This window comes from Mustela nivalis (assembly GCF_964662115.1).
Source record: "Mustela nivalis genome assembly, chromosome: 17".
NCBI lineage: Eukaryota > Metazoa > Chordata > Mammalia > Carnivora > Mustelidae > Mustela > Mustela nivalis.
This window is the reverse complement of record NC_139036.1, coordinates 18062580-18088036: the sequence shown is the minus strand read 5'-3', so window position 1 is coordinate 18088036 and position 25457 is coordinate 18062580. Positions and strand designations below refer to the sequence as shown.

The following is a 25457-nucleotide window of genomic DNA, read 5'->3' as shown; positions in this document are numbered from 1 at the left end:
TGTACTTAAAAAAAAAAAATTTTGTGTTGCCTATTCTTAAACAAATGAAACATAAATTAATTAGATCTTCCCCACCTCTGCTTTTCTCTACTCACACAAAACAACCAGAGTTGACAAAATACACAGAGTCATAATCTCCATTTGCATTTCTGCTTGAGAACTATGTGGATATGTTCTATTTGAGAAAATTCATCCAGCCTCACAATTGGGATATATTCACTTTGCTATACTTCAAATAAAAAGTTTTTTGAAAAACCCACTCACTTTTGAGGGTAGAAGTGAGGATATAGGCAAGGAAAACACAAGATAGTTTTCATATCTTCTTGGAAATGCACAAATCAAGATATTTTAAGCACAGAGAGAGTGACTCCAGGAAAGAGGTATCATACCCTTGGGACATGGAGAGCAAACACTTACTCTCCACCAATGGGCAGAGAGCCAAATTCCTCTGCCCTGATCCCAACAGGCCTCTGTCAAATAGGAAAAGTACTAAATGAGCAGGAACCCAACTTTTCCTTTCCTAAAGAAATACTTCCTAGGAATTCAGCCCCGAGCAGGACAGACCTGGTCCCTGCTCTCTCCAAGTTCATGGTCTAGCAAAGACTGTCCTTTTCTAAGCGTGTGCTGCCATGTGTGTTACTCAAGAAGCCACCACCAACTTTTTGAGGGGAGGGCATCTGACTTTTCATATACTCTGCTGGAACGGAACCCACAGAACACAGTCTTCCAAACATAACAGGCAGGCAATGAATGTTTTTTAATGACTGGGTTGGAAAAAATGAATTTGAGAACTAGTTTCAGGTTAAATGTCATTTCGGCTGAGCAAATTATCCTTAGCACCTACACTATCTGGTGATATTTCCAGAGGCCAAACAGGCCAGCATCTTCTTGGTGGAATCCCCAAATCAAGGTAAGAGAATTCTTAATTCTAATTTAAAAGATAAAAAAACAACAACAACAACAGCCAAGAGAGAACTTCCCTTTGAGCCAAGTTGGGTATGGTTCCCTGGTTTCCCTGACACTTAGAAGTCATTTTGCATCTCAAAGGCCGCCAACCTCATTAAATAGTTCCTACCTTGCTAAGTACTTGGCTTCGATCTGCAATGTCTATGTATATGACTTCCACGTGTTTCCACGCCTCAGGCTCCAGTTTATGCACCTGCAGGAACAAGCAGGACCATGGTGTAGTTTTTGTCAGCTACAAAGCACCCTTTATCCAGAATGAAGACCCAGGAACAGCTATTCCAGTAGCCATAGACGTGAGATTCCCACCAGTAAAGAATTACATGCAAAGTTATCCAAAGGAATGGAAGGAGGGTTTTAAGTAGATACATGTGTGAGAACTACTGCTCTGGTTTCAGCAGGCCCAAACATGCAGGGCTGCCTACAGCACTTATGTTATTTGTGTTCCCCCTTTGTAAAGACTGACTACAAGCACTCATGGACATATTGCTTACTTTGATTTTTTTTAAAAGATTTTATTTATTTATTATTTATTTAGAAAGACAGAAAGAGGGTGTGTGCACATGCATACATGTGAGCCGGGGGTGGGGGAGAGGGAGAGGGAGAGGGAAAGAGAATCTCAAGCAGACTCTGCGCTCAGCCTGGAGCCCAATGCAGTGCTTGATCCCATGGCCCTGAGATCATGACCTGAGCTGAAATCAAGAGTTGGACTCTTTTTTTTTTTTTTTTTTTTTTAAAGAGTTGGACTCTTAAACTAACTGAGCCACCCAGGCACCCCCTACTTTGATGCTTTTAAAAACTTTTTCTTGGGGCACCTGGGTGGTTTAGTCGTTAAGTGTCTGCCTTTGGCTCAGGTCATGGTCCTGGAATCGAGCCCCGCATCAGGCCCCCTGCTCTGCAGGAAGCCTGCTTCTCCGTCTCCCACTCCCCCTGCTTGTGTTCCCTCTCTTGCTGTGCCTCTCTCTGTCAAATAAATAAATAAAATCTTTAAAAGAAAAAAAAAAAACCTTTTCGGCCCCTCCCAAGGAACGTCACTGCTACTGGATTCCATGCACAGACATGCATATACAGATTTTTCTCTTCGAACAAATGGTAGCACACACATGGTTCTGCATCACTTTATCTTGAGCCTTCATTGAAGGCTCAAGATAAAGTGGTTCTTTACTGGTTCTTTTTAACGGCTACATACTATACCACCGTATGGCTGTGCCACAGTTTAACTGTGTTCTACTGATGGGCTCTTACATGGTTTTTCATCTTTGGCTACATGGAAAATGCTGCAATGAATCTCTTAGTGGCTAAGTTATTTCACACCCGTGGAAGGACAGCTACATGACAAATTCCTAGGTGTGGAATTGCTGAGGTCAAAAGGACAGGTGCATGTTAGAATTGAGGAGTTCTCACTGTGCTCTATAGAGGCTGTAATCTTCACGTTTTAAAAAATACGGTTCCTCTGTGCCAAGAGTTGTATTTTAGACCAATCTTAGCTCTACGAGAAGGCCCCAGAATCAATCTTTGGGGATCATGTTTTGCAAACTGGAGACAGAGCAATCCCATGATGGTAGGAAGGGTCTAAGCACAGGCTGTTAAAACGGGACCACAGAGATGGCCCCGGGACAGGGAAGAAGAAGCCCGTGGGCAGAGCCTCAAGACCCCACCCCGCAGCCTGGAAGTCGCTGGGCTCTTGGAAGCGCTACTTACATTCTCCTGGGTGCCAAGATCTGGTTTGTGCCAGGTTTCAATTTTAATCAGAAAATCTTCTTTCATGTATTCATTCTGCAAGGGGGGAAAACACAGTCACCAGCCTCAAAGTTGGAGAGTAACCATCTCCCATCACTGAGGGCAGGTGGTTGAGAGACTTCAGGCTCTCCCTTGCAGGAACAGCTAACTTGACTAGGAGCCCACAATACACTAGGGGCACATTCTCTTGTTCAATTCTCATCCCAGCCTGTGACAGGTCTAGTAATATTATCCTCATTTTACAGATGAGGAAAGAGAAGTTCAAAAGTGGGAGGTGACTTGTTCAAGGCCGCAGAGACAATGACAGAGCTGGACCTCAAAACACAGATTCGTCTGACTTTGAAATCCATGGGTTTAACCACTCGACCATCCTGCCTTTCTCCCAGAGAGCTAGTGATTAACCTGAGGAGGAATGGTTCACCAGCACCCCATCCACAAGCCAGCATTTGGCCGAGGCCTGAAGTTCTCTTCTTGTTACTGAATCCCCAGTGCTTCCTCCCTTAGTTCTTTTTAAAATGTGGTGCTCCTCGAAGGGGCACACATGAACCTCCGAACTCCTCAGCCGGAATCAGGCTGGCAGAAGCTACCTCTGTTTAGCAGCAGGGACAGGCACCTGGATGAGGGTGCCAAGAAGGGTGGAGAGAAGGGGCAATGACATGGGGGTGGACGTAGAAAAGACACCTTGCTGACTTCTCTATTTTGCCAGTGGACAGTGCTCCCTGGGGTCCACCGCTGCACCCGTGGGGAAGCCACAACTGGGTCAGCTGGACTGGTTTCAGAAACCCCGAGAAGGTATGGCACAGGAAGGGCAGGGGAAGGTCTCGGATCATCCTGCACATGTGAGCCCCACAGTCCTGAGTGCTAGACCTACAAAGCCACATGCTAATGGAGCTTAAGGCAAGAGGCCATTTTGCAAATTAACAGATTCCTCAGTAGGAACAAGAGGATGAAGCTTCAACAGCACCAGTCTGCTGACAGACACAAACACCCAGGAACCTCCAGTGTGGTGACATTTTTATTTCTTCTCTTCTTATAGATCATTTACAATGCCCGCCCCAACACACAGACACCCACCTGCCAGCTCCCCCAAATTCTTACCGTAATAACTGCTCCAAGGCAAGGATATGGAAAAAAGAAAGAAAAAGATTAATGAGGCTGAATGAGTATCTGCCCCTTGAGCCCAGGCACCATGGCAGTAAGGAGTTCTCCACACCCTAGGGCTTGTCCACAACCACCCTTCAAGCCCCGTGGGGGCATTTGGTCCCTCAAATGCACCAACCCTCAAGTTTCCCTCCTACAGAAGCCAAGAGACCCAATCCGGAATATCACTAAAGTGATGCCAGTATCAGTCCCCGAGATTCTCTACAGCTGGGTGAGGAAAGGGGACCAGCTCTGGCACCCTGAAGCATTGGGATCCCCAACTCTGCCATCAGAGGATCACCTGCGGTCCCGCCGTCTCCCGGGGCCCAGAGAGGGCACTTTCGGCCAGGCACTATCCGTCTGCCTGCTGCACGCTTCCTCTCACTGTAACCAAACCTCGCGCCCTCTGTGCTCCAGCTCATTGTAATGAGACCCCTCAGAAACCACGGTTCAATTATTTATCAGAGAAAATGACTACAGCTCTAATGTTACTGGGGAACAACCCAGCTCTCTTCTAACAACAGCCTAGATCACTCTGTACCCTCTGAATTTAGGAGTTATCTCAGTCTCTGACAGATGTCACACGGCCATATGGGACAGTTTATGGGGCTAACGATCAAACTCTGTAACTCCAAAGCTGAAACTATGGTTACCTCTGAGATGAAGAGGAGGGAAGAGTGAAATATAAGGGATAAGGTCCACCTTGTGGAGAAACAATCCAAGAAACTACTAGTCATTTCCCTGTATCCAGTGGAAGGTACTTGCAAGAAAGCATTGGGTTAGGATTATAACCATATGGCCTACTCAAGTAATCACCCCATTATCAGCTTGGAGAAAATCAGTTAACAAAAAAAGTAAACGGTGGGCATGATATTCATTGAGTAGAAGGGCACAGAGGCCAGGTTGGCAGCAACTCTCCTGTGCTGCACTGATGGCCGGAGCCTCAGGCTGCCTATGTGGCTCATCTAGCAACAGCTCCATCTCTAGAACGAAGACTGTGAGGTCAGCTGGATGCGGCTTGATGACACGAGCCATTAAGGGTCCCCCAATTAACCACCAGACTCTGAACCCATGTTTCCAAGCAATCTTCTAGTCTGGCCTCTGTAGGGATGCAATATGCTCATCAACGGACACGAGAGTCTGATCATTTAAGCCAACAGGCATGTCCACTGCATGTTGGCATTCTGACTCTACTCCGGTTTCCCAGAGCTCACAAGGGAAGAACACCTTAATCCTTAATCGTCAAACAGGATTACCCAGTGTCATTGGTAATTCTGTATTTCAATATAACTTAACATAATGGCATTTGGGGTTTTTGTACATCAGTCTTTCCTGGACCTTGAGAAAAAGATCCACTCAGTTCTGATGAACTAGGTTTCTGAACCTATGAGGGTGCTGACCCTCCCTGGCCTTTAATGCCAACCTGGGTGACCAATCTCCCTCAGTCTTCTTTAGTCCTGCCTGCTGTCCCTCCCAACACCTCACCATTCAGACCATTTTCTTTTCTTTAAACTGCAAGCCTAGGTACACTGGGGTGGGGTGGGGGGTATCTCAGGAAATCCTTTGTAGTTGGGAAATAGGGCTCTCCAAATAAGACTAATAAGGTACTTTAAAACCATGTTGGGGCTCCTGGGTGGCTCAGTGGTTTAAGCCTCTGCCTTCGGCTCGGGTCATGATCCCAGAGTCCTGGGATCGAGCCCCGCATCGGGCTCTCTGCTCAGTAGGGAGCCTGCTTCCCTTCCTCTCTCTCTGCCTGCCTCTCTGCCTACTTGTGATCTCTCTCTGTCAAATAAATAAAAATCTTTATTAAAAAAAAAAACATGTTTAGTGAGACTGTACTCAGGTCAGAGTTAAGGTTAGAGGGAGAGGCAGGAGGAGAAACATTTATTTCCCTCTTCTTACTTTCATTCACAGGCCCTGCCTCCTCTTAACCACCTCCGTCCTGTTCTAACCTATCAGCATCAGGAGGAAAGAAATAGAAAGAAATAAGAGGACAGAAAAAGCAGATAGCGCACAAAGTATCACAAATCTGTTTTTGTCCTACTCAGAGTGAGGGCAGAGCCTTCTAAAAGGCACATGGACTTTTACCCTATGCTCCTTAACCCATTCGCACCTCAAACTTTAATCTACTTCTGCCATGCAAAGGGGTCTGAACTACTGATCTTTCTCCCACCAATCCCCAGAGGGAACTGGAAAGTAGCCTTCTTATTCCTATCTCTGACTTTGAAAGAGTGATCGATGTCTAACTAAGCAGATCTAAGAGTTAACATACTTGTTCTGTATGATGGAGGGTTCTCACTGAGAGGTCAGCACCCACTTGAGGAAACCAACCTTCCCTCCCCTACTCCCTCCTCTCCTCTTCACTGAATATTTAGAAATTATATTTTTCTTTTTCTTTTTTTTCTTTCGGCCAAGGATCAAGACGATATGTGAAGGAATACTGGGCATCTAGAAAAATGCCCATGTTGGCTGTAGCACGCTCTCCCCAGAATTACACAGAGGACAGAGGCGTGCCAGCATCTCTCCGTCGGCAAAAGCTCTTTATGCAGAACACTGATCCAGGCATGGAGGAGTCCAGCTGTCGATTTGCCTCCCTTATGCCAAGTTGCTAAAGGTTCTTATGACGCATGTTCCATGGCAACTTTCCTGAACATAAAGAAAATTCACCTTTGGCCCTAGACAAGACACACCCAGCCACAGTGCATACTGTCTTAAGAAAGCATGTGCCTCTTTTCCAAGAATTTAACAACTTCCTGCTCAATGTCCAGGAAGTAGTGACATTTGTGTTTTCAGCTACGTCAGTGAAACTCTAAGTGTTACACATCCCAGGTTCCATCCATGATTGTACATCTCCTGACACCAGGTGCTTCACCAGGCCACTGAGGACTAGAGAGAGAGATTACTGCTCTAGACTTTAGTCGTTCCCAAAGTCCACGGGATAAGGACTACATGGGTGGAGCACCCTCGTCAGGTACAGTCTGGGGAGTCCGACAAGTAAGGCAAGTGTAACAGTACACGGAGGTAGAGGCTGCCAGGAGGGCCTCAGTGCCAGACTGTCTATGCCGACAAATGTGGGCTGTCTAGGGGAAAGGTCACTCAACTCACAGTCAAGTTCTAGGGGACCTCTGAGGTTATAGATCAGTATTGGCCCTCAAGACCTAGGAATCCTAAAAAGCTAAGAGTCTGAACTACTCAAAGGGAATCCCAGAAGGTCTAGAATAGAAAGTTCTCTGCCTTCAAGTCTTCCCTTTCCAGAAATTCTAGTTAGAAGACTAGCCAAGATTAAGACAATAATTCCACCTCTACTCCCACCTTAAATTATAGAATATGCTGGTTTTTATAAGCCATCATTTCAGGGCTCTTAGCAGTGAACTCCCTCCTCTTTGTCTCCTACCCCACAAATCTGGCATGTATATTCTGTGTGTTATATATTTAGGGGATAGCTGTTTCTAAATCCTTTGTCATAAAAAAATTGGGCTTATTCCAACTTTTCCCCAACAAAATCAGATTTTGGGGATGCCTGCGTGGCTCAGTGGGTTAAAGCCTCTGCCTTCTGCTCAGGTCATGATCAAGTCCTGGAATGGAGCCCCGCATCAGGCTCTCTGCTCAGCAGGGAGCCTGCTTCCCACGCACCCTGCACCCCTGCTGCCCCCGGCTGCATCTGTGCCTCCTTGTGATCTCTATCTGTCAAATAAATAAGTAACATCTTAAAAAAAAAAAAAAATCAGGATTTCGTTGCTATGTTTTCTTGGTGTCAGGCCTGGCCCCCTCTCAGGGCAAGAAAATCACCCTATAGGTCCTTTCCTATGACTGCCTCTTTCAAGAGTTCCTTGGTCTCGGGGCGCCTGGGTGGCTCAGTGGTTTTTAAAGCCTCTGCCTTCGGCTCAGGTCATGATCCCAGGGTCCTGGGATCGAGCCCCACATCGGGCTGTCTGCTCCGCAGGGATTCCTCTTCTCTATCTCTCTGCCTGCCTCTCTGCCTACTTGTGATCTCTGTATGTCAAATAAATAAATAAAATCTTAAAAAAAAAAAAAAAAAAAAAAAGAGTTCCTTGGTCTCAAAGCTGGTTTCTAAGCCAAACCCGGATATAGTACATTAAACTGGAAATTTCAATATTTAACAATAAGTAAGTGGTTTAGAAAGATCACAGTGCTCTCACAGGGTGGAACACTATGCAGACATTACAAACTTAAAAAAATAGCAGACTCTATGGTGACAGGGAAAAGATTCTAAATAAAAAATGAGCAATTTAAGAATTAGTATGTTTTGATCTAAAATTTGCCTTCAAAATGTGCCTGGAGATAAACGCATAAGCATTAAAAAAGGATTAGATAAAAAGACACCAAAATGTCAACACTGACTGGGAGCAGACTGGGTGATTATTTTCTTCTGTTTGTATGTATTTTCCACAATTTAAACAGAGAACACTGCTTCTGTAAACAGTGAAAACAGTCATCATTATTATACTGACCCAACCAAGAGGGGCTAGTTCTGTGCCATCTCAGGCTGTGACTACTTGGCGGTTCCCCCCCAGATGGCTGCCACACTTGACTAGACGACAGTGACACTCACCACCAGCCTGAAGTGGGGGAGGGTGTCCCCAGGCTCATCCTTTCATTGACTTACTCTGGAAAATGGAGGTGGAACACAAAACCCTAATTCACGTCCACCCCTACTTGACCTACTTGACCACACCCTCCATCTAGCTTGGAGCCCCTACTCCAGCTTCCGACCCAGTCTGCACTTACCAGTTCTGCAGTAAGGGTAGGCATTCCACGCCTTTTCATGTATATTCAGGGCTCCCTCTGGGGCTAGCATTCGAACAAACGTGGGCACTTTGCTGTGGTAAGAAAAGGCGGTTACAAAGAGAAATGGAAAACAAAGACGATGGGCTGGTACATCACAGTCTTCAGGCCATAGCTCCCACTTCTTCAGTGGGGTTGGCAAGCAAGTCTCCATGAGATAAGCAGGTTACTCCCCTGTGTGAGAAGCTACCTGTTGGAGCCTGATACCCCAGCTCAGCTGCCTACTAACATCCACCCACAACTCACCCCAGCATCTCACCACCCCACTGGGAACAGGACAGCAGCTGGGACCCTTGGTTACCTGCAGTGGTTTATCAGTCCTTACATTATCATGACCCATTTTTCCCAAGCTCACCGGGCCCAGGGGCTTCTACTACACGCTACTAAGGATGGGATATCTTTGAGTGGACCTGGCTAGATTTATGGGCCACAGTGACTGGCTATTGGACAGAGAATATGGAACCAAGATGATCTGATCTGCAGGAGGGTCTCAGGGCTATCTGCCTCCCAGGACAAAATATTTCTTCCATTCAGTTCTTTTTGTCTGGGGTTACAGAACAGCACGTACAGTATGAGCCTTTTTTTTTTTTTTTAAGATGCATTTATTCCTCTTCCTTAGTTCTTAACTGATAATCTATACAGTCTTTAGTAGGCTCCAACAAGCTCATCAGCTTAAGCGCCTGAGGCCCAAGATGAAAAGAGCTAAGCCCCCACAGAGAGCCAATCCAGAGACTCAGGGCAACCCTCTGAGATTCATTCACTCATTGCCGCACTCATTCAAAATAAGTCTTCCTGTGTGCCAGGCATGAGGAGATCTATACAAATCACACAGACATAGCTCCTGACTTCCTGGAGCTTACGTTCTAGTGGGGAGTCTAACCAGCCAGGCAGAGGCCAGCACCATTTTAAGTGTGTGAGCACTGGGCTCTGGGGGGCAAAGCACAGGGAGAACGTGGTGTGGGCGGTATGATACATGGGGAGGCTCCTTAGGGAGAGTAAGAATTAAATGAACACACAGAGTAGAGAATGAGTAGGACTGAGCTAAATAAAAGGATGGCAGTGGGGTGGGAAAAGCTGGGAGAAATGGAGATAAATCTGGAGTAGTTGGTGTAAGCTATGAGGCAGGGAATATAAGAGAATACAAATAGGCTAGGTCATAAACGATCTTGTAAGTTAAGTGAAGGAGTCTGGACTTGATCCCAAGGATCCCAAGGAAAACCATCCACATCTATCTTTGGACAGAACACTCGAAGTTGTGCAGAGAAATGAAAAGCAGGGAGAGCAGTCAGGAGGCTGCTGTAGTAATCCATGCAAGAGATGATGGAAGGAAATGGAAGCGCTGGAGGTACCAAAAGAGTTGGAGTCAAAAGGGCTTGATATGAGGGATGAGGAAGGGGGGCTAGGGAACCCATGTTTCTGACTGCAGCAGCTAGATGACTGACAGGAAGGCCTTGATCCGAATACCTTGAGGAGAGGTGCTCAAGGCATTTGGCACTGCTGGTTTTGATTTGGTTTTTGCAGTTGAGGGTTTTGGGTTTAAGTAAAGAGAGGTGGTGGCAGCTCTTTAAAGGAAGAGGGTAGGGGTGCCTGGGTGGCTCAGTGGGTTGGGCCTCTGCCTTCGGCTCGGGTCATGATCTTGGGTCCTGGAATCGAGCCCTGCATCGGGCTCCCTGCTCAGCAAAGAGTCTGCTTCTCCTCTTTCTCTCTGCCTGCCTCTCCGCCTGCTTGTGCTCTCCGTCAAATAAATAAAATATTTTTTAAAAATTAAATAAAATAAAGGAAGAGGGTAAGACAAGTCCCAACCTCTACATGTACAGACCTCCACTTGGACACTTTGGTTGGACCACCTGACTCGTAAGGAACCAACTGGCCCCTTCTACCAACCTCACTATCTGTTTGCAAAGTGCTCTTTTAAAAAACCCCAAATGTTGGGGCGCCTGGGTGGCTCAGTGGGTTAAGCCGCTGCCTTCAGCTCAGGTCATGATCTCAGGGTCCTGGGATCGAGTCCTGCATCGGGCTCTCTGCTCAGCGGGGAGCCTACTTCCCTCTCTCTCTCTCTGCCTGCCTCTCCATCTACTTGTGATTTCTCTCTGTCAAATAAATAAATAAAATCTTTAAAAAAACAACAACAACCCCAAATGCACTATGGGATAGGCATGTCCTGAGCCTTATTCGAATCAGCGGCTAATGGCTCAGTAAGGACTGGCTGGCTGGCAGTCAATGCAGAGGAGGGATGGAGGAGGACGCAGAGGAGACGCGGAGGGCAAAGAGCACGATGGCAAGGAAATGGGATCATGGTGAGACATGCCCCACATCATGGTGCTGCCCTCTCCCTGGTTCCAGCTCTCACAAAATCCGCGACCTCTACACAGAGCACTTCTACAGCTCCGGGGCACTAGACGACACTAAATCAGGGATTTTCCCAAATGAAGATGAAATTGGTTTCATTTCTAGTCAATTCAGTGACTAGAAATTAAGATCCTGGTTTACGTTTCACAGCATTGTGAATGTACTTACAGTCGCTGAACTTAAAAATGGTGTTAAAAAAAAAAAAGTGGGGGGGAGCTTCCCCCTCTCTCTCCCTCTGCCTGCCTCTCTGTCTACTTGTGATCTTTATCTGTCAAATAAATAAAAAAATCTTAAAAAATAATAATAACAAAGTAAAAAATAAAAACCCTTTAAGTGAGCAAAGAAGTGTCATGCACACCCACCCTCACAGCAACCTGAGCAATCAGCTAATAACCCGGAAACACTGCCCATTATCCATGATCTCCACTTCAATACCTGGCTGCCTTCTGGCTTGGCTGCTCAGCTACATACCTCTGTAAGTGGTAGATCTTGTGTGTGTACTGGCCTTTCTCACCGTCCTTCTCATAGGGCTCGTTCACCAGGACCTCCACGCCTTCTCCACCCCCTGTTTCATTTTTGCTGGCCTCGGCCACAGAATACAGCTGCCCTACTTGATACTAAAAGACACAGAGACACAGGAGTTACTGTCAGGGCAGAATTCTCACCAGGCGCACCAATCCAGTTGCCAGTAACTGTTCAATGGGACCACTCTGGGATCCACCCTCCCACCACCACGCGCCCCCTTTGTTCTGCAGTTCCAACGTGGGACCTTGCCCAGATCTACCCAAAGCAACTATGAACACGGCTCCCTGGCCTCTCCTTAGCTATCAGATGCATTTAATTTCCTCCCTCCCATGTTTACATCCTCCATCAAGGCTTAAGGAGGCAGGTGAGTATATTGAACCTCACACCACTATCCAGAGAACACATTATAGGGTCCAAAGTAGCTTTTCCCCTGAATCTGCCTCTGGTATTAAGACCCTAAAACCAGATCTGGGTTGCCTGCTAGAATTCTCTTTATCCCATTCATTTAAACAGATCCTAACACATGACTTCTTGTTAAAGAAAGTTGCTCTGTGAAATCCACAATCTCTGCTGTAAACTGGCTCATCGACTTATTCTTTCTCCAGTGTGTGCAGATCATCCCCCTGCCAGCAGCTCCAAGAACATTCTTGCAGGCAACCAAACCTCCAGATGCTTTCCAGAATCCTGGCAGGGCTGAAGCAAGTGCCCTATTTCCCATTATGGATAACACAGATTCCTACCCCACAGTATGTACCTTTAATCCCAATTTGACAAGCACACCCTCTGCGTTGGCACTTACTAGATGGCAAGAATCTAGTTTTCTTTTATTTGGGTCATAGGCCACCCTGGCAAGTCACGGGTCAAGATTACTGGCCTCCTCTAAGCCCCTCAGGACAACTCAGCCTTAGGACCCATGACCTGAGCTCTGCGCAGGTCCTTCTAGTCCCTGCTCTTGGAGGGAAGTTGTTCGGTGGAGAAAACAAAACAAAAAGAATGAACAGCGACAGTTAATGCAGGAAGCTACATCTACACCAAAAGACGCATTTTCCCTGTCACCGCCAGTGCCACCAGGAACAAGTTTAGAGAGTATGAGAAAAAAAGGGACGGGATGACATTGGGAGTGTAAAGGTTTTTCCTCACCCTCCACATTCCCCTCCCCATATTCCTGGGACTCCTGGGAGGGACAGACAAGGGTTTTTCTCCTTTTGCGATGGAACCGGAGAGGCTGCATCTCTGGCAGCACCGCTGACACCACTGTCTGCAAGAGCAAAGGGCATGGCGGCTTCCGGGGCTGCTGCACCTCAAACTCGGACGCCTGCTTTCCTGGGCAGCTTCACAAGCTCTGCAGGGAAGTTTCTGGGCAAAGTCCAAAATGGGACGCAGCACTCACCAGGACAATTCACTCTTCACCATAAAACTGAAGGAGCCCTAACTTCCAAAGTAAACACCCGGCACAAAATGTCAAGGAAAGGTCTCCCTCTCTTGTAAGAGGTGCGGCCCCCTGAACGTTTGGTCTGATTCTTGATGCTTGGCGCGGAATAAAGCTTTGCTTGACCTTAGCTTTAAAAAAAAAAAAAAAAAAATGCCAAAGGAAAGGCCCAGGCAAAGGATCCTGGCTCACTTAATCCCATAGAGAGGAACATCTGGGCGGGAGCCTGTCACCTTGACCTTGCTAATTCTAAGCAACATCAGTGCTGCCTCGATGTCCCCAGGGAACACCAAACTGTTTCTATGCCTTTCCAAGTCCAGCCCTTGGCGCTGAGGCGAGACGAAAACCCCTAACAAGTGGGTCAGGGTCTGGCTAAGCAAGGGCATCCTAAGAAGGAATGTTAGTTGTGTTTTAAAGAAGAGTCATAAGAACATCTAACCACTGACTCAGCAATCCTAGAGGGCAGGCTGAAGAAAGGGCTCAATGGAGGGGACTGGGTTGTCGGCTGGTGCTGCTGTTTAGTTGGGGTGGGGTGGGGTGTGTGTGTGTGTGCCCAGGCAGAGACTAATCCCCTTCATTTGGTTCCTCATCAGATGCAGGAATCAGAGGGCAAACTCTAAGAGGATCAGTCTGCTGGGCTGGCATCTTCCCCCTTTAATCTCTCTTGATATTCTGATCCTTTAATCCCAATGAGACAAGTGAAGGCAGTTTTGTTAATCCAAAGGGGTTAAGTAAGGCTGGCCTCCCTAAGCGCCAAGTGAGGGACACTTTTGGCACCGGGGCTCCATACCCTGGGAAAGCAGAAAGCAGCCACACTGAGATGGGGCTGGGGGTCAGATCATTACATCAGATAAAGAGCCCTAAGGAGACAAGATGGGGATTGAAGCCTCCTCAGGCCTAGGACAATGATGCCTGCCCTTGCCCAAAGAACTAAGACACTCAGCTAAGAAAAAAAGAGACCCTATCACTAGGATTGGGAGCCCAGAAGATGCAGCAGGTGGGCCTGAGACCCTGGCAAAAAACATCATCACGAGAAAAAAAAAAAAAAAAAAAACCATCCTCACGAAAAACAGCATAGCTCTTGGTCCCACCCAAGTGACCCTGTCGGGGCAGGGTACACAGGGGGATGGTACCACACGTCTCTGGAAATGGGAAGTAAATCAGCTCTGGGCACATGGAAGAGGGTGGGCCTACATAAGCCAGGAACCACTGGTGGACACACCCTTGACAAACAGCCCGACTTTCTCGCTCTGCAGCCAAATGCCTAGAAGCCCTATGCCCTATTAGGCCAAAGGCTTCTGCCAAACAGAAACTAATTCCACCCCAAAATATTGACTCAGACCATCAGGATGGTTATAAAGCCATGGCCTTCTCTTTTCTCTTTCTTCTCCTTCCCAGCCTACCTCAGAAAGCCCTGAGGAGGGGAACTGGGCTGGCTCAGTGGGAAAAGCATGCAACTCTTGATCTCAAGGTCACGATTTTGAAACCCACAATTAGGTGTGAGGTTAAATAAATAAATAAATAAATAGATAGATGTTAAAAGGAAGGAAGGAAGGAAGGAAAGCAAGCAAGAAAGCCAGCCCTGAGGGCCTCAAATCAAGGCCTTCGATTAGGAAGTGAATCCCACAGACACTGATGCTGGGCTGTTCCCATGGGAACCAGGAGTCAGGAAGGGGCTATTGATAAAGACTGAAAAAAAAAGAAACATTACTTGTTTCTTCTTTGGATTTCCCATTCAAGGTTTTCTGATCTTCTGGAACTAAGGTTCAAGCCATCAGAAAAGCAGCTCCGGGGTGCCAACTGGCTCAATCAGTGGAGCGTGCAATTCTTGATCTCAGGGTTTTAAGTTCAAGCCCCAAGGTGGGTGTAGAGATTACTTAAAAATAAAAAGTCTTGGAAAAGCAGCCCCTACTTCCCCCTATCCAGGACATGCACTTGCTTTCTCATCAGTAACTTCTGGCTGAGAACAGGTAGACCATTCCCAGGCAGAAAAATGAATCCTAACCAGCACTTACTTCCCAAGCTTCTGCTTACCCTGTAGGCTCTGTTCACCCCTCCCCATCACTTCCTCAATACTGCAAACAAACTGCCAACTGCAGATGCTCTCAAGGTGAGTTCTTCTTTTCCTCCATGCCTGGCCCCATCATAAGTAATCTCCAGGCTTCCTGCAGAGCAGCCAATACTGCTCCCGAACACTGCTGGCTCTCCTGGATTGGCCCCACATCGCAGAAGCACTTCCATCCTTGTTCTCTCAAGATACTCCCTGTGAAATGTCCATTTCACCCCAAAATGCACACTGAGGTACTCCTGAGTTTTGGGAGACATCTTCCTGACCTGGGGGGTGGGATTACCCTGTACAGCAGACAGAGAGTTACTGGACCCCCAAGAGGGGAGTTTTAGGGCAAGGGCCATGCTGGGCCTTCCTGCTTCCAAACCACTTCCTATGGTTTGGAAAATCACCACTTCTTATTTTTCCCAAAGAGAGCAAGTCCCCCTCCAAAGGAAGTGGGAAACCCCACCCCCACCACCAACACCCGTCAGCCTAAGCACACGGTTCCCAGGGCCCAGGTCCATGTCAGATGTCTCCAGGGACAGCAACACCTCTCCTTTCCAGGCCCTTTCCCAAGATTCCCAGTTTCATTTGCCTTATGACCCTCACCCAAAACTCTCAGAGCGTGTTCAAGGCCTGCCTCAGGCTCCTTCCCCCAGATCTTCACAGCTCTTACCAGATGTGTAGCCCATCACAGGAGGCAATCCTCCAGGTATCCAGTGCCTGCCCCCCCCTTTTGGGGTTAGAAAGCTCAGATATTTGTCTCATCTAAGGTGTGCTGCAGGCTCTGTTGGCCTAATTTCATTTTTCAAAGGTCCAATTCATATTTGGAACAGAGTGTAAGTTATCACAGGAGCTTCATGCTGACACCACAGGAAAGAGGATGACTGAGGTCACCACACTGGCTGAAAAACTTCACCCAGACTGGAGCCTGGCTGGAAGCTGGGGTGTGTGTGTGTGTGTGTGTGTGTGTGCAAAGAACAGGCTGCACCAGGAGAGGAGAGTGGAGGAAGTTCAAAGAAAGGGTGGGATGAGGGAGGCTCTATGACAGTTTTCTGCTGTCCAAGAGACTATTCTGAGTCAGTGTGGCCTATGAACCTTCTGGTGGCAAATGCTGCCAGGTCCCCATACACAAGAACATGGGGCCTAACACTATAAAAGGACAGAGGGCAAGCCAAGCCCATTTGCTATTCCCTGCCCTTTGTAAAAGGATTCTGGGCCTTGGTCTTCCCAGCAGTCACCTAGAATGTGGCTAGGGAGGGCCTCGGAGATTTCCTGCCCTACTAGTTTGTTGCACAACAGAGAGAGCCATGCACACTTCCCAGCTGTGTCATGGAGGTCCCAGAAATCCCCTCACACACCCAATGCCCTCAATAAAATGTCCCCAAATGGGCACAGTCCTAGCAGGTAAAAGGGGCTCCTTTGGTCTCTGGTCAAAGTCCCCAAAGGCCAACAGCTTAAGGTAGGCTGCAGATATAAAAAAATAAATAAATAAGTGCCTTCCTTCGACAGAAAGTGGCACCAGGAAAATTCTCATCAAGTACTGATTATCTTTAAGTTAGAACAACCATGAAAACCACGCGAAGAGTGTGCGCCACTTGGAACCCAACTTAGCCAAGGGTCACAAACAATTACATACAACTATGAATAAAAAGGAAGAAAAAGAACTTACCTCATCTACAGACACAGGCAGGATGACTCGACTACAAGAGAGGGAAAACAGTATCAACTTCAGGCTCTGTATGTAGCCCAAGGTTCTTACAGCATCATCTTAGAACACTATTAAATGTTTTGTTACACGTGACATACACTCACTGTCAAAAACCCAGCAGAGAATGGCCCCCTGAGTGCTCTGAGGCAGGATCATCTATGCCCTTCAGGTCCCTATGATTCAGTGCAAACCTGTCCCTCTACCAGCTACTTCCTGGGCCTCTGACTCACATTTGGAGCTGTCCTTTTCTCCCTCTCCCCCACTAACATTCTTCCCAGCAAAACAAGGGCCTGTCCCTGCAAACTCTGAAGCCACAATGAGGAGTCAGAGAGACCTGAAGAATCAGGCCCTGGGGATTTCATCTTTATGGGCCCCATCTCCTAACAATAGCCCTCGAGGTGGAAGGCTAGGACAGGGTCATGCTCCTTCGAAGCTTAATCACGCTAAGAGCATGCACCAACTGTCTCTGCTCTGGGCCAGTGCATTGCAATACAAGCTATTGTGACAAAGCCACAAAGAGCGGACACTCAACTTGTGTCCTGACCTCCAGAGGCTGTCCAAAGGCTCCCCAATTGACTGCTTTCTTTTTCTTCTCCACTTCAATGAACACCCATTGGTGGAGGTACCACCAGGAACCCAACAGAAAAGCCATGGCCAGCAAGGTCCCACACCAGCTGGAATTCCACAGACATATGAGGGCTGGTGGCAGAGCAAGTCAAGCCCCAGTTCAAAGCCATGAAGTCCAAGTTGAGTCAAAACCACTTGGTCATATTCATACACATCATGCCAGCTCCCGAGCTTAGCTTCTCAGTTTCCAAACCTTAGCCCCACTGGAGCCTTCTGCACCTTGCACGCTTGGTGAAGCATGAGCTGCTATGTTGTCCTTCCCATGCAGTGGTTCCGACAACTCGGATCCATGTTCCAGGCTGGTAAACACTCCGCTCAGTATTTTCTAAATCCACGAAGCTCCCCCAGGTAGCAAGAAGCACACAGGGGTCTGAGAAAAATACCGCACTAAAGGCAAGGCACAGAGCAGAAAAGTAACAGGGAAAACAAAATGGGCTTTGAGTCCTTACTGCCTGCTAACCGCCCCCCACCAGAATGATTCCAATAACACAAATCCTGCAGGTTATTGGATGCTGCCACGAAGGCCCTCCTCCCATTAGAAAAAGCCAACAGTGCAGAAAAACACTTTCAACTGGGAGGCCACCATTTCTGCACCCTCAGAAGAAACTTCCTAGAAAACAATACGCCTTTTATCTTCAAGAACAGCAGTAAGGATCACATCCAAGAATTTGCAGAAATCAAATCAAGGAGAATCCTGTTAGAGGAAGTGTCAGAAAAACCAACAGGGAAAACTTTAGGCCCTTGGTGGGCACCAAGTCTCCCCCCCGCCCCCGCAAAGAGACAAGCATCAGCCAATTCCTGAGAGGACGCTCTGAGGTTGCTTACATGACAGCCGCACACCCAGACATTTGTCCCTGGCTCCTTAGGAGCAAAACCACTTCAGCAGCAATAGAGTGCAATTCCAAAGGATAGGGCCACAGGGGCAGTGCTGGGCTGAGACTGGAGCTGTGCTCACTGCACTGTGACCTTCACTTCCACCCTTCTCAGAGCTGCAGCGCTGCAGCCATGGCTAAGTGGCTTGGATGCCCCCCTCCCCATCCCCTGCCCCAGGATGCACACACAGAGCACAAGTCAGGCAGGAAGGAAACGCAGATGCCGAGCAGGCTCTGCATCCCCAGCACCTTGGACCGTTCCCTGGCAGGCTTCAAGGGTAGAAGAACAAAGAATGGGAAGGAAGGACCTTTCTTCAAGACTCACTCAGATCTCTTCTGACGGTCCCTTTCCTGACTGACTTTCTTCATAGAACTACAGGTTTCTATAGACTCTAGGATCCATTTGGGAACAGGAAACAAAAGATCAGGAGAATGGGAAAAGCCTGTCGTCTGGATGGTCAAGACTAAAACCCAAAGTGCTGCGGCAGCTGGGTAGCTCAGTCAGTTGAGCATCCAACTCTTGATATCGGCTCAGGTCATAATCTTGGAGTCCTGAGATTGAGCCCCACATCAGGCTCTGTGCTCAGCAGAGTCTACTTGAGATTTTCTCTCTCTCTCTCTCTCTCTCTCTCCCCCAACCCCTGCCACTATTTCTCTCTCTCTCTCTCAAATAAATAAATATGTTTTTATAAAAAATACTTTAAAAATAAATAATAAAATCCAAAGTGTACCACTCCCTCCTCCTGTTGGGATACCAAGGTTCTTCCTCCTCACCATATAAAGCTCCAAGCTCTGCATCAACATCCTCCTGGATGTCAAGAACTAGAAGTGGAGGGGCTTCAAAATAATGCTGTTCAGATGACATCTTAAGCTCAGATGACACCTGGATCTCTGCTCCCTTTGTTATCCAAAGTTCCACACTGTGTCCTAAATGTCCTAAACACCTCCAAGGAGCAAGCCAGATGGAATGGGGCAAAGTGCCTTCAGCAACGAAATGGACACCAATGTGCCCTCTGCACACCCGCCTGGGTACCAAATGAGTTCAACCAATTGCTCTCTACCGTGACATCTCCTACTTCTGGACTTCTGGGCTTCTGACCCAATACTGCCCACATGCCCTCCCCTTTAGCAAAGCAGCTTCACTGTAAATTCTGCACATACACACTCAATCTCTCCTCTTTGGGGGGGAAAAAGTCTTGAAATGTTTAATTGGAATCATGAGCTTCAGTGATCCAGTCAGCTAGTGTTTGAAAGATTTAGCAATTTAAACATCCCACCCTGTCATCTAATCCCCTAGATTTCAGGAGCAAGCCTATCTCCCTGCAACACCTACCAGAAGTCACTAGTTTCCCAGCCCAGTCACTACTCAAAAACTCCCTCACCCTTCACTGTCTTTCAATTAATGGTTTTATGGGAACCTTCTCAATTCTCAAAGCAATTTCTCTATCTCTTTGCACCAAGACTAACAATGCTCTAGAGGCAGGCTGCCCTTGTCCCCCACACCCTATTCCTATATATATATTTATTATATATATTCACAAACATATTCTCTCTACCCTATTAACAACCCAGCCCTCTCCATCACTCTAACTCCCACAAATCAGCTCCTCCCCGATATTTTCTGGATTCCTCACCCAAGTGTCCCCAAGTCCCAAGCAAACATCCTAAGCTTCTTTCCAAGTACCTCCTCCTCTGCACCTACCACCTGGGCACCACGTCATGCCACCAGTCCCCTCTGCTATCTTTTTAGACCCTTCCTCTGTCACCCAATCCTGGCCCTAACTCCCTGCTCCTTTTCCTAGGTGCACTAAATCCAATCCTTCCCCCGATGCCTAAGGCGGCCACTCCTCATACTCCAGGTTCCCCTCACACTCCTCCCCATCATCTCAGCCCCATTCCTGAAGCTGTCTAACTGCTCCTTGGTCCCTGAAGCCTACTCCTCCTTCTCCCGCCAGTCCCCTCAGCTACTCCAGCAGTTCTGGCGGGCCCCCAGTCCCTCAGCCCCACCGTAGGGCCGCACCACATCTCCATCCCCTCAGCCCCTCTTCATGCCCTATTGGCTCTCACTGTCCCCTTGACCCCATCTCAGGCCTTGTGCAGCCCTCATTGTCCCCTCGGCCTCTCCTCTCGGGCCTATTCGGCCTTCACGGTTCCTCAGGCCCCACCGCAGGAGCTGTCCGTATCTCTCTATCCCCGTTGGCCCCACCTCAGGCCCCGTCCGGCCCTCGCAGTGCCCTCAGCCCCTGCTGGGCCGCCCAACAGCCCATCCATTGCTCTCCATCCCCTCGCGTCCCGTCCGGCCACTGCATCCCCTCCGCCAGGCCATCAAGCTCCCTGGTCGTCATCCCCGACTCTCCCTTCCTCCTCGCTTCCGCACGGCCCGCCGGACACTCACTACTCCTTGAGCAGCACCATGTCGCTCCGCAGCTCGGCAGCTGCCCGCTGCCCGCCCGGCCTCCTGCCTGCTTCCCGGCGGCCGCTCTCCCCGTGGCCCGGCCCGGCCCGGCTGCCTGTGCGCCTTCGTCGTGGTCTGCTCCGTCCCCGCCGCTCTCGCTGCGGTCGCCGCGCCGGCTCCTGCTGTCCTGGCCTTGCCGCCTCCCGCGCCGCTGCCGACGCCGCCCGGAGCTCCGGTTCCGCAGCGCCGCGCGGGGGCGGGGCGTCTCTGCGGCAACCAGAGCGTCACACGCTGCGCTGCGCGCTGACCTCAGCGCGAAGGAGGAGCCTTCTCGGGCCCGCCCCTTCCTCGTCCTTAAATGGGCCGTGGCTTCGGCCTGCGGGTCCGCGGTGGACTCCCGGCACGCTCGAGACTCGGCCAGTTAGCCGGGCAGACAGCAAAGTGTCGGGTAGGGACCTAGGTGTGAGTGTTCTGTACCTGTACGCACGGTCCCTTCGGTGTGGTGGGTTGAGATCCAGGAAAGGGCCGTGCCAAGAAAACATTAACGATAACCAAATTTACGTGCAAATGCTCTTTTAAGTGCTTGACTCCTCAAGACATCTCTACCAGAAAAAATTACCATTGCTGTGCACCTTTACGGGTGAGGAGGAGGCAGAAGTTAAAAGACTTGCTCAAGTCCTTAATGAGCATGTGCTGGAGATTTTCACCCAGCAGTCTTAGTGTGATGTCATTCATCCAATATGTATTTGCAAAGTACGCGCCGTGTCCCCAAAACCTGTGCTTTCGTTGACAGAGTACACAAGACAGGCTGAGTGGTGGAACACAGGCTTGGTGGAATTATACTGGAGGAATTATACTTGGTGGAATTATACTGGTCAGCAAAAGCTTCCTGGAAGAAGAGGGGTAGGTTTTGGGGTGGGAGGTTTTTATTTTGTTTTTGTGGGTTTTGGGGGGGCTTTTCTGTTCTTAAGTTTTGTTTTTGTTTTTGTTTTTTTAAAGTAATCTACACACTCAACATGGGGCTTAGATTCCTGTCTCAGAGATCAAACGTGGAGCTTGAACTCATCATCAGAGATGGCGAGTGCATGATACTCTACCCACTGAACCAGCCAGGTGCCATCCTCCACCCCACCCAAGACGAGGTTCTAAATTGAGATCTGCAGGGGGCTAGGAGGGCAGAGTTAACTAGATAGAGTGGGGAGAGGGTTGGACGCAGATAATATAGTTCCTGGCAATGATAAGGTGTTTGGAGTCCATCCTAAGAGGGCTGGGGCCCTTTAAAGTTTTTAAGCACTTCAGGTGCTTAAAACCTAGTCCATTTTGGCCCAGGTCTTGATCTGATGGGTCTTGACATCAAGCCCCTAGCATGGGCTCCATACTCAGCAGGGAGTTTGCTTAAGATTCTCTCCCTTCCCCCCACTCCACCCCCCACCCATGGGCATGCACTCTCTCAAATAAATAAATCTTTTTAAAAAGAAGGTTAAGCAAGTTTGGTGTATGAAGGCTCACTCTAAGGGGTAGGTGGAGAGGGCATGGAGGGGCCAGACCAGAAGCAGGGAGCCAGTTAGGAGGCTTCTGCAGAAGTGTGGAGAAGAGGGACTAGGACAGTGATAGGAAAGGGCAGGGGAGGGAAGCAACTCAAGAGGTTAATATCCATAAGGTTTGTTGACTAATTGGCTGAAAGGGAGAACACCACCCAGATTTCTGACCTGGGAGCCCGAATGGGCTGTCCTGCCTTCAGGAGAATACTGGAAAGATAGATGTACACAGAGAAAAAAAATGACTCCAGTGTTGGATCTGAGGGACAGCCAGGTGAGGGCAAGTGGACTGCCCAAGATGGGGATTTGGGAAGGGAGGATGGAGCAGGTGACATATTGCTGGCAAGCCATACATGATGGGTACCTCAGCGGAACCCTGAGTATTGCACATGTTGGCCTCTCATTTATCAAATCCTAAAGTAGGTGCATGGATTGCCTCAGAAATCCAAGTCCAAGTCCCTTGAAGGAAGGCCAAGAGAAGAGGTATTTTTCTTAAGATTTTATTTATTTATTTATTTATTTATTTATTTATTTGAAAGAGAAAAAGAACATGAGCATGGAGAAGAGGGAGAAGCAGGCTCCTGGCTTAAGTAGGGAGCCCCACGTGGGGCTCGATCCCAGGACCCTGGGGATCGTGACCTGAGCCGACGGCAGACACTTAACCTACTGAGCCACCCAAGCGCCCCGAGAAGAGGTATTATGATCCAAAGTCCAAGATTACCCCTGGAACTGTTACCCCTACATAGTATCAATGAACGGTTATTTAACAATTGCCATGTGCTGGCTCTCTCCAGAAGGTAACCAAACCCTGCCCCCTGGGAGCCTGCAGTCTAGTTGGGACAACTACATTTACTCATTCACTCAATAAATATTGATTAAGCTCCTGGCCTCGTCCTGGGCCTTTTTCTCAGCACTCAGGATACAGGGGTGACCTAGAAAAACCAGGTCTTTCCCTTGTTCAGTGGCAGGGTGGGGCAGGGAGCAGAATATAAACAAATAGAGAAATGGCCTCGAGTAGTGGTAAACATTATGGAGAGGCAGGACAGGGCAACGTTAGCTGGGTGGTCAGGGAAGGCTCTTCAAAGAGGTGATGTTTTGTCTGAGCCCTGCCTGATGAGAGGAATTATTGCTGAAGTGACTCTTAGTTAATGAGAGCTGAGACAAGGGAGCTTGGAGGCTATGCTGGGCAATGGGGAAAGTAAAAAGATGGGAAACAGACTCTGCTCTCGAGTCCCTCAGAGAGAGGAGCCCTTGCACTTTTACAGGACTGAAACAGTGCTGAGGCAGGTCCCAGCAGAGACCTCCTGGGCTGCATCGGTGTGGGGAGCATGCCAGGACAATGGTACTTGAGCCAGGTTGGAAGAGGAGCTGGCATCTCCAGAGGGGGACTCTTTCTTACTCTCAAAGGCCTGGAGGCAGGATTCAACAAGGGCCTCTGGTTAGCACGTGAGCGCTTCACGTGTGGCCATGCAGGTGGGACTGGTGCCAAGCTAGGGAACTGTACCTCTGTTCCAGGGGCAGGGGGCAGCCCCTGAGGGCCCAGTCCTCGTCACCCAGATTCAGCTGTTGGCAAGATGGTGCCACTCTTGTGACATGTCTTTTCTGAAGCATTTTATTTTATTTATTTTTTATTTTTTTTTTAGATTTTATTTATTTATCAGAGAGAGAGAGAGGGGAGAGAGCGAGCACAGGCAGAATGGCAGGCAGAGGGAGAAGGAGAAGCAGGCTCCCCGCCAAGCAAGGAGCCTGATGTGGGACTCGATCCCAGGACGCTGGGATTATGACCTGAGCCGAAGGCAGCTGCTTAACCAACTGAGCCACCCAGACGTCCCATTCTGAAGCATTTTAAAGAAGATCCCAGACATCGTATCACCACACTCTGTGTTTCAGCGTGCGTTCTAGAAATAGGAATATTTTCTCAAAAACCCACAATGCCGTTATTGTACTTCACAGGATTAACAATTTCTTTCTTTTTTTTTTCAATATTTTATTTGGGGTGCCTGGGTGACTCAGTGGGTTAAAGCCTCTGCCTTCAGCTCAGGTTGTGATTCCAGGGTCCTGGGATCGAGCCCCGCCTGCCCAGGCTCTCTGCTCTGTGGCAAGCCTGCTTCCCCCTCTCTATCTCCGCTTCTCTCTCTGCCTACTTGGGATCTCTGTCTGTCAAATAAATAAATAAATTTTTTAAAAAATATCTATTTTATTTATTTGAGAGAGAGCACACAAGCTGGGGTTGGGGGATGAGCAGAGGGAGGGGCAGATGTCTTCACATCCCTGTTCCTGGGGAAGGGGTGCTGTGAGGAAGGAGGGACAGACACCGCTGCCCCCTCAAAACCACTTCTCCATGCTCCAGGCTTAAAATCTCGAGTGTCCCAGGGACCTTCTGCCTCTCCTGTCTCTTTCTTTGTTTCTTGTCCTCTCTCCATCTCTAGCTGCACCTTTCTGTCTTCTCTCCATGCCTAGTTCCCTCTCCAACTCTTTCTTTCCCCACCCTGTGCACTCTTAGCTCTGTCTCGGTCTTCCTCTTGCCTTCATCTTCATGTCTATGCATCTCGAAGTTCTCCTGGCTGGCAGGCCCTGTTGCTGCCTCAGCCACAGCTGCACCTGTAACCCATCTCTGGGTATCTCGGGGAGACCGTGTTTCACTGTTTCCATCTTCTGCTCTGTCCCTTCTGGCGGGCAAGAGCATGCTCTTCCCCCAGCTTCTCAGCGAGGTTCAGCCTCTTTTCTGTTTATTTTTGTCTCTCTCTCTCTCCCTTTTCAAGTTTCATGTTCCAAATATTGATTGAGCAGCTGTTCCTTGCCAGGCACTGGAAGCATCACAGTGACCAAGGCAAAGAATGTGCCAGCTTTCAGGGAACATTCATTCTGGTGGAGAGACAGACACCAGACCCAAAAACAAACAAACAAACAAACAAACAAACGGACAGACAAACCTGTGACCCTGGCTGCTGGGAGGGGCCATGGGGCCCAGGAGCTTGTCTGCAGGTCAAGGCCAAGGGCAGGCTCTCTGCCAGTAAGTGCCCCTGTGCATTGCTGCTTCCACCAGGCACCTTGCCTGACAATTACCTGACCCTAAATAGAGACTCCAGGCCAGTCTAGAAACCAAACTGGAGTGTTTAGCCCACTTGCTTACTCAACAGCATTCATTAGGTCCCAGGCTGGGGAGGGTAACAACGGTAAAGAAAAAAAGGTCGCCGTGTCGGTAGGGCCACAGTCTGATGGAAGATGAATGTGTCACCTGCTGGAGTCAAAGAAACAGACAAGGAGTTGCTTTGGGCACTCAAAAGAAGCAGTGAGGCCTTCAATTTAGTC

The 25457-nt window shown here is 48.6% G+C and overlaps 1 protein-coding gene across 1 annotated transcript in view; it reads right to left on the bottom strand.

Annotated features, from left to right (window-relative positions):
• Window positions 1–20875, bottom strand: part of PITPNA (phosphatidylinositol transfer protein alpha) — a 37968-nt gene extending 17093 nt beyond the window's left edge. The window contains exons 1-7 of the mRNA XM_082707291.1: window positions 20608–20875; window positions 16675–16705; window positions 11470–11615; window positions 8593–8684; window positions 3802–3809; window positions 2665–2739; window positions 1076–1159 (exon numbers count right to left, since the gene is read on the bottom strand). Coding sequence (XP_082563417.1) covers window positions 1076–1159; window positions 2665–2739; window positions 3802–3809; window positions 8593–8684; window positions 11470–11615; window positions 16675–16705; window positions 20608–20627 — 456 coding nt within the window. The 5' untranslated portion in view covers window positions 20628–20875. The remainder of the gene's footprint in view (window positions 1–1075; window positions 1160–2664; window positions 2740–3801; window positions 3810–8592; window positions 8685–11469; window positions 11616–16674; window positions 16706–20607) is intronic.
• Between the last annotated feature and the right edge of the window lie 4582 nt (window positions 20876–25457).